Raw genomic sequence first — 8,974 nt, forward strand, 5'->3', positions numbered from 1 at the left:
ATCAGGGTCATCGAGTCCATCTCCCCATGTGCAGTGACCCCAAGAGTCACTGCATGTGCTTGAGAGCATTGTCCAAAGGCTTCTGGAGCTCTGTCAGCCTTGGTGCTGTGACCATTGCTCTGGCTTGCCTGGGCAAATGACTGTACTGGGTAACCTGAGGTTGGCCAGCAGAAATGAGCATTGCCAACTTCCTGTGGCTTGAAGGATTCTTTACTGAGATCAAAAGAGCTCAGATGAGCCAGTCCAACAGTTTTCTTTGGCCTTGGGTGCACAACACAAAGCCAAAGTGTTGGCTAATATTTATCACTGAAGGATCCCAAACATCCATTTCTCCTTAACTTCAGACTTTCTTAGAAATATTTCAGGGGTCTTTAGCCAACATATTCAGTCTTTCTGAACTTGGTCTGCAGATTTCTAGAATGCTGTTTTCTGTGGCTCAATGACCTCCAAATTTCTTCTTGAAGAAAACTGTGGTTTCCCAGTGGCAAAATCAACCCAAACCACCAAAGTCCCCTTACTCTGATGATGAAATTCCCATTAATAGCTGCCAAGAACACCAGAGCAACTAACTGCCCCTGTGCATACATAAAGTATAGAATAATCAATAGGATGCATGAGGTGTTTTGTCCTGGCTTCCCTGCCAGTTAAAGAAAGGCAAATTATTGTGCAATGGCAGCAAGACACTGCTAATAGGCTCTGACAACAAAGCAGATGTGTTTTGCTTGTTCTCTGGGATCCTTTGATCCCACAGGAGCACATCCACAGTTTCAGAGTGAAATGGTATTTTTCTGTTGCCCACATTCTCCTCTTGCCTCCTGTGTTCATCTGACAGCACTGTGCAGTATCAACTGGAGGTAAATCTCCCTCTTTGCTGAGTAGGTAATGCCTTCTTGTGCAAGGATTGCACATGATGAATTTAAGGTATAAGCCTCTTCTGTTCACACTCTTCCTTTGTTTGTTCACTTTTCTTTCCTTTCCTCCCTCCCTCCCTTCCTTCCTTAGGCATTATGGACAGGAGATGGTGAAGATGTTGCTCAATCATCAAAAATTTAAAATGCTTTTGGAACGATCTCTTTCCACCAGTGACCTGGAAGATATTCTGACAAGAATGAAGAAGAAAGTAAGTGCTTGGCAGGAGAAATGTCTCCTTTGTGCAAGTATTGCCACTGCTAATGTGAGATCAAACATCCCCAATCTGTCTTGATCTCATTCCTCTACTACTGAATCATTTTTCTCCTGGGAATGAGCTGTTAATCCTCAGCCTGTTCATCTGCAGACCACAAAGAAATTGATGTTATTAGGGAATAACATCCCTAATGTTTGAATATTTTCAATATCATTCACAAAGAAGAAAGGGAAAGAGAGCAAATGGGTTTACATTTAAGTGTAAGCCCCCACCATGCTCTCCCTCCTCTGCCCAGTAAAGCAATTAAGTGAGAATAGTGCTTCTGAAGAGAACAGAGTCTTTGCAAAAGATACTGGAAGTAGTAGTACTAAAAATTTCCAAATTTACAAAAGATGGCCAAGTCAATCCTAGTTACTACAATTACAGTATTTTGGGAATACTGCCCTGCTGTCAAGCTCTGTGGAACTGGAAAAATCTTGGTGAATTCAGCAGCATCCAGTGGAAACCCCTTTGTTTTTGTTTTTTTTTTTTTTGGGGGGGGGGGGTGGGGATTTTATTTTTTTAATCGACATTACAGAAGGGAGCATGCCTTTGTTCAGGCAGAGGGAGAGTGAGTGTTGAACCAAATCCTTCCAACACAATGGGCCAACCCCCAGAGAGTCCAGATTTTTCTGTTGCTTCTGTTGTTTACGAACACTCATTGCCTGCCAGTTTGCATTATTCCCATTTATGCTCAAGACTAATGAATTTGGGATTTTAGACTGCTGCTCAGTCTGGTAGCACCCATAACCTGCCTTGGGCTATTGAAAACAAAGAGTTGGCATCACTGAATCCCTGGGCTGTTTCCATCTGTAAGTTAGGAAATGTTTCCCTAAGCCTTGGTAGCAGTGATCCTGGTTCTAACTTGTGTTTTAAACAGGGAATTTCCTATTTTATTCTCTAAAGATTGATGGGGTTTCTCTATGTCTTTGTAGGGGATGGAAAACCAGAAGGCTGAACGCCCATCTGTCAAGGAGCTGGTGAAGAAGAGGATCGATGGCTCCAAGAAGCCCCAGGCCACATTGTCTTCTAGCAAACGGTACTGAGCACTTTATTCAGATGTGACAAAGCACATGACAAGCTTTACATGTCTCTTCCTCGGGAAAATCTTTCTGGCAGAGATGGCCAGTGCCACAGATTGTTCTCTTTCCCTACAAATGCTCTATGATAAAAAAAGTCTACTTCTGCATTAGGCTGAACACAACTTCTCTGGAGGGGTTTTCACAAAAATTGGGAGACAAGAAGACCCCATTGGTTGCAACTCAGACGATCCAGTGCAGTGGCAAGGGCAGTGGTATGGAGGCTGTGACAGGGCCAAGTTTCTGCTGCCTGACTTGGGACAAGGAAATTCAACCAGGGCTTTTTTTTCATCTGAGTGGAGTCTTTTCCACATGGGTGTTTTGATGAGAAGTCCCAGTCTAGAAGCAGGATGCCATTCCACAAAGATGCAGTTCTCATGCATGTGGTTTGGCCTGGCTGAATTATGGTTTTCTTACCCTGAAACAGTATCAAGTTTGAGTAGTAAGTAGCAATGCAATTCCTGATCAACTTCAGGCAACAGGTGTCTCAATGTGGACTTTTTGTCTTGATATTCCTGTCCTTCATCTGATTTGCTTGATGGAGACAGCATGTTTGGTTTATTTCATCCTGTGCTGCAATCAGCATTTAAGACAGGAATTTGGTCCTTGCTGTCTCTTCACGGCAGTTGCAGAGCTACTTGTACCTGTTCTCCTCTGATCACAGAGGGGATTTATTTAGCTCTGTCACGCTCAGCAGTGGCAGGAAAGTGACCACATGCCTCAGTAGCATAGCTAGCATCTTTCCATGCTCATGGAAGAGACAGGTTGATCCAGGAGAATTGTTCCCAGGGGGGTTGTTAAGCTGTGGATCTAGTCTCTAGGGAAGCAAATGAAATGTGAGTGTAGGTCTGGGGTGTCTGGCTTTTGTTTTTATCTCTGTTACTGGTTTTCTGAATCCTTCACATATGGCCCTGTTCATCTGTTCAGATGCATCTGAGCTATTTTTGCAGATTGTCATGCCTGGTTGTAGAGACACTTCTCCAGAGTGATGAGTTTCCATATTATAAGACACACACATCCCATATGAGGAGCCACTTAAACTTGGAAGTAGTGTGTCTCTTTCTCCACAAAGCAATGTGACCTGTGTGCCTTGGCAGCCATCTGAAGATAGATCAGATGCATCTTATCCTTGCTTTTCCTGAGTGAGCACTGGTGAGAACGTTCCTTGCAGATTGTCTCCCAAAATGATTGTCATTAGGTCCACGTTGTTTTTCAGAGCCTCATGACTTTCCAGCTTGAAATCACATAATGAGGAAAGCTCCTGAAAATGTTTTTCTCACAATTAACTGAAGGTATTATCACCAACAGGTCCTCATTTGGTTTTATTTTCCAGGGTGAAATCTTCCTCTGATGGATGCCTCCTACACCGTGCACAAGCCCAGGTCACGTTACCTCCGGTTGAGGAAGAAACAGAGCTGCTCCAGAAGCTTTACAATCTCCTGGAGGCCAAGGGGTTTCAGACGCGCATGGAAGGAGTGTCACTCCTCCAAGACCTGTGCAAAACCAGCCCCCAGCTCATCTCCACTAACATTGTCCAAGTATGTAGGGTATCTTCATTGCTCCTTTCCTTTAGCTCCTTTCCTAAGCCTGTAGCAGTAAAGTTAATTCAGTGTGTCTTGGCATTCCATCCTGGCTGTTTGGGACATGCTGGTCCCTCTTACCCAGACAAATTTAATGCAGGTCCAGGCTTCAGGACAAGTTATTTCAGTCCAGCTGTATACGTCTGCCAGGTGCCTATTGATGCTGTTCATCAGATGATGACAGAATTTTCTGCTGGTGTGACTGCTGCTCTCTCCTACTCCCAGCTGGGTTAAGTGAAGGCAATCCAGCCACTGAAAGCATGGCAATTATTCTCTAGACCAAAAATGGGTTTACCTAGGGAAGAGAAGATCAGACTGGGTTGGTTTAAACCCAGGTTTTTTTTAAGAATACTTCCATATACTCCATCTAGTCTTGCACAGGCACAACTCTGGCTCTCATTTCCATCCTTGTTCCTATTCCTCTTGGTAAAGACAGTGCTCACCCTTCTTGGGGGGTCTTTTTTTCTCCTTGGAAAAGGAGGAAAACAGCTAAGGACTCATCTCTGCCATCTCCTCCCAGTAGCTGCTTTTCCCCTTTCTCCAAGAAAAGGTGCCTGATGATGTGTCTGTCAAGGGACTGAACCTGCTCTAATGAGGGCTGTACAGCTCATTAAATTCCAGAAGTCTACCTGTTGCTTAGAGAAATGGTCTGCATCCTGGAAGAGTTGATCAGAGCCCTGCACTTCTCCAGATACTGCCGCTGAGACAAACAAAAGAAAACTTAGATCTCCTCCAGCCGTAGTTTTGGCAAAATCCTAATTGCCCTCAGTACTTGAGGCAACTGTATAGAAAACCGGGCATTGTAAACATCTGCTTCCATACTTCTAAAGCAAAGGTAGTCTTTAGCATGAAGAAATGGAATGGATTTAATGATTTATAGATGGAGAGAAATACCATAGGAATTATTCTGTCCCCAACCAAACCTCTTAAAAACAGAAGAAAATCTTTCTAGCAGCATGAGGTTGCGCCACCATTCCAGTGAGTGGCCCACAGGAAAAGAGTGAAATTGTGCAAGCAATTGCTGACCTGGCAGAAAGGATCACTCTCATCTTTTACATTGCTGACTGCTACATCCACTCTTCAAACAAGGACATGTGAATCCAGCTTTCATGTTGTTTGTTCTCTTCACAGATTTTTGAATATTTTGTCCTGAGAATATCTGACAGCCACAAGAAAGTGAAGCAGAAGGCGCTGGACGTGCTAGCTGAAATCACAGGTGTCCTGAAAGATGCCTTGAACCCGGTGATCATTGATTTGGTGGAAGGAATAACGAAGAACCTGAACTCCAAGGATCCCAGGGTTCGTGCCGCAGCTGTGAAAGCACTGGAAGAATCCATTGCTCATTTAGGTAAGGCTGAGCCCTGGCATGGACTCTCCTCACCTGTGTCTCTGTCTCTCCGACACAAGAGAGTGCTGAGTGCCTTGATAGCTGCTGTTGTCTGTGGAAAGCTCCAGCTGGCATCCCCCAGAAGCTGTGCAGGTGCAGTCCTTATGCACCAGTCCCCCAACAGGCTTGAACGTGATCAGCATTTCCCAAAAGTCCCAGGAGCCCTTGGCTCTGTGCTGCCTGTCTGAAGAGCAAGTCCCAGACTACAGCTTTGCTGCAATTCAGAGGCAAAGGGGGTTTGGAGTTTGCTTGGGTCCCGTTTGACTTCCCAAATGAATAGCTTTGCTCTTGGCATGAAGGGAGAGTGACCCATCAGAGCTCCTGCAGAGCAGCCACCGGGAATGCTCTACATGATAGGCATTAGCTGCCTATTTACCCCTTTTCTTCTTTGTCTTGTATTTTCAAAGGGGAACTTAGGATTTGCCAAGTTCATTTCTTTATAACAAATAGGTATAAACCCAGCTGTCAATGGTGCCCTGTTCCACATGTTGTTTTGCATGGGGCAAGATGTCTACAGCAGTTAACTACATAGGCAAAGGCTGCTCTAAATTCCTTTGCCACACAGATTTATGTCAGCTCTGAAAATGCCACACTGGGGAAATGTGCCTGAAAATAGGAGTGTTGAAGAGGCAGGTGTTCAAGGGGAGTTGCCACTTTCTCCTCCTCAGCTGCTCTGTGAACTCAGGAACTGCCTGACTCGGTGCCTTTCTGTGTCCCAAGTATGGGGTTCTTCCTTTTTGCTCTGGGATGCAAAACCATTTCACTACTTACATGTGACTGAACTCTTGATGTCCCTGATGGGAAATGTTTTAACATAGCTCCTGATACAGCAGACAACTTTGCATTTACAAATGTGAAAGGAGAGCTTTTCTTTTGCAATTTAAAACCCTGCCAAGCAGGCTGGAAGGAATGAAGAAAAGGATTCAAAAACCAGCAGAAATGTACTTTATTTTATAGAATGGGGTTGCCCCTGCCCTTTCCCTCTGCACTGTCCCTTGTCCTATGGCCTCAGAAAAGTGAGCAGAAACATGTGTTTCACTTGTAGATAAAGTATCACTGCTGAAAGAGTTCAGCTACCACTGGAATCACCTGAGTGGCCAAGCTCTGCTGGATGTCACGGAGTGTATCACAGGTATGGCCTCCCCTTCTAGGCCAAGAGGTCTTCCCAGGGAGTATTTACAGGCAATGCCTGTGAACAGACAGCAGAGTAGCTCCTCCAAACCAGGAGGTGCTGAGCTTGTCCCTCCTGCCCAGTGCCCAAGGCAGGTGTATTTGGCAGGTTTCCCTGGCTGCTGCAGAGCTGTGCAGCATCTGAGATGGGGGCAGAGCTCGGCCTCGGGGCTGAGCTCCCACTGGGGCATCTCAGAACCCAGCTCCAGGAAAGGGAGGGGCTCAAAATACCCCAGCTGGCCCCTCTCTTGGAAGCTCAGGGACATCTGTCATCTTTTCGGGAAAATGGTGGCAAATGCTGTTTCAGGGGACCAGTTTGTTTTGTCCTCACAGAACTCTTGTTTTTCTCTTGGAAAGCTTTGAGGCTGAACTGTGCAGAGCCTGGGGTCACAGCTTAGGTCAAAACTCAACAGACGTATTAGAGGCAGGGATTTAGTGCAAGGCAGCCTTTGGGGGCAGAGGGGCAGAAGCAGAGTGCTGAGGCTCCCTGCCTGTGCTGTCAAAGTGGCACTGGACTGAGCATTTCAGGGTGTGCAAACAGTGTCTGCCTGTGTCAGCACTGTCCCAAATGTTACAAATGCAGCTGATAATTGATTCCTCAGAGGGGCTTGCTATGTCAGCAATAGCCAAGGAATGGGAAAATGATCATCTCAATACGTAGTAGAGCAGACAATTGATAGCCTTGCTTTAACTGGGGCTAAAGCCACTGCTAATTAGGCCAACATCTTTGAATGCAAGGTTTAATACACTTTGTGTCTCCATTAGGAATCTCAAAAGGGCATGTTCAGCGATTGGGAATGTCAAAGGCCTTTTAAAGAGCTTTGAAAAAAGTAGATCTCCAGCAACAGGGAATTTAGTTTTACAGATCTTTTGATCTCTTTTTCAAATAAAAGAATGAAACATAAATTAGGACTACTTTAGAAAAAGTAGATGTTCTCTCTGAGATTTAGTAGGAAGAGACAGCTGTTCCTTACCTTCAATAGTCACCAATATCTTTAATTGTATTTAAACTCAAGTGAATTCCCATGTTAAAATGGGTACCATAACCCTTTTCCTGCTTAGCACAATTGGGGTTTGGGTACTTTCAGGAGCTGTTTTAATATTGATGACTGCCAGTGGATTAAAAGCATAGAGAAAATGAAGTCTCTTCCACCACAGAATAATAAATGGCTACTAGATAACATTTTGCCTGATCAGAAAATAAGAATGGTCTCCAGAGCTTTTCAGGATTTGATCTTTCAGCCAAATCTGCCATGCAAGGAGCCTGTTGGTAGTAAATTTTTGTCTGTGATATAGTTTGGTTCAGAAAATGAGCAGAGAGCAGATTTCAGAGACAATATGAGAAAACACTCGTGTTTTGGATGAATTTCAGTCCCCTGTGTAGCATTTTGCTCTTTCTATGCCCCTACGTCAGTGGACATTATAAGAAAAAATGCCATTAACATTGGGAGGGGAAATGGCATTAAAATGTGGAGATGCTCAAATGCCACAGCAATGGGGTCTGGATAATTCTCTAAGGCACCCTGAGGTTTGAAACAGCTGCTTGTTGGAAGCCCCAGAAGCATTCTGCCAAAGACACCAGCTAGTCACTGATGTTTCCAATCCAACTGTCAAGCAGCAGCCGTCTCTGGTGGGCAGGAGTTTTGAGGTGTGTTCTAATCCTGCCCTTTGCTGTGTGCCATTGAGCAAAGGGAAGAGCCAGATTAAACGTTTGGCACTTGACATCAAAGTTATGAAAATGGAATCATCCCTTTTATTAGAAATCTCTCAATTTTCTCTCCACGGTGCATTTCCAAATCTTCAGTGTGGGTTTAGACAACTTCTTAATGGAAATAAAAAGCAACTGGACATTTCATTCATTGCTCATGCAGAAAGATAATGTGAAATAATTTAGTAAAGGGACAAAGTCTGCCACAGGGACAAGGCTGTGGTTGGAGAAATTAGTCCTGAGGGGTTGGTGGTTCTGTTTCCAGGATGATCAGCTGCTTTGCCCGTTTCTGGATCATGGGGCTCTGTGCTATTTTGCTGATCTTAGCCAGAAGGCTTCCAATTAGCAAATGCAGAGGTAGATCCCTGTTTGCATTGAGGCTGATGGTTGAGAAGCTGTGTCTCTCTCCCGGCAGTGCTTGTGGAGTGGGTTTATGCCAGGAGCCCTGAAGTGGTCCAGCACGACGCCCTGCCCGTGCTCTGGTCCTTCCTGGAGAACAAGGCGCTGCCGGTGCGAAGCGCCAATGTCTGCACTGTGGCCACCAAGCTTGCCTCTGCCCTCCACAAGGTGATGGGCACCAAGCTGAAGAGATGTGCTGCCAGCCAACCTCCACATGTGCGGGAAAACCTCTCCAAAATGTTGGGCTGGTGAAGGCATGATGTTCTCCAGAGAGATGACAACGTGCTGAGTTGGACACCTCCAGATCTGCCTTGTTAGCTGTGCCAAAAGAGACCAAATGCTAAGGAAGGGTGTGCACCTGCCCCCTCTCTCTCCATCGCCCTTCCTAGTCATGGCATGGGGGGCCTGAAGCAACTCCAGACTGAGGACAAGGTGAAGGCTGATCATGGCTCAGCCTCACACAGAGGTGAGGGGGGAGCTGGGCCA

The 8,974-nt window shown here is 45.4% G+C and overlaps 1 protein-coding gene across 1 annotated transcript; it reads left to right on the forward strand.

Moving 5' to 3' along the window:
• The first annotated feature begins 161 nt into the window (after positions 1 to 161).
• LOC135287698 (TOG array regulator of axonemal microtubules protein 2-like) lies at positions 162 to 8,534 on the forward strand. The gene is made up of 5 exons (XM_064400922.1): positions 162 to 1,120; positions 2,101 to 2,204; positions 3,578 to 3,782; positions 4,956 to 5,172; positions 6,257 to 8,534. Exons 1-5 carry the CDS (start codon positions 908 to 910, stop codon positions 6,742 to 6,744), a joined length of 1,227 nt encoding a protein of 408 aa, XP_064256992.1. The 5' UTR covers positions 162 to 907; the 3' UTR covers positions 6,745 to 8,534.
• Positions 8,535 to 8,974: the final 440 nt, after the last annotated feature.

The sequence above is a fragment of the Passer domesticus genome, chromosome 30 (genome assembly GCF_036417665.1).
Source record: "Passer domesticus isolate bPasDom1 chromosome 30, bPasDom1.hap1, whole genome shotgun sequence".
Classification (NCBI taxonomy): domain Eukaryota; kingdom Metazoa; phylum Chordata; class Aves; order Passeriformes; family Passeridae; genus Passer; species Passer domesticus.

Excerpts from the sequence above, each read along its gene's own strand:
- LOC135287698 (XM_064400922.1), top strand. The coding sequence starts at position 908 with ATGATGAATTTAAGGTATAAGCCTCTTCTGTTCACACTCTTCCTTTGT. Across the intron at positions 1,121-2,100 it reads TGACAAGAATGAAGAAGAAA|GGGATGGAAAACCAGAAGGC; the intron begins GTAAGTGCTTGG and ends ATGTCTTTGTAG. Across the intron at positions 3,783-4,955 it reads TCTCCACTAACATTGTCCAA|ATTTTTGAATATTTTGTCCT; the intron begins GTATGTAGGGTA and ends TTCTCTTCACAG.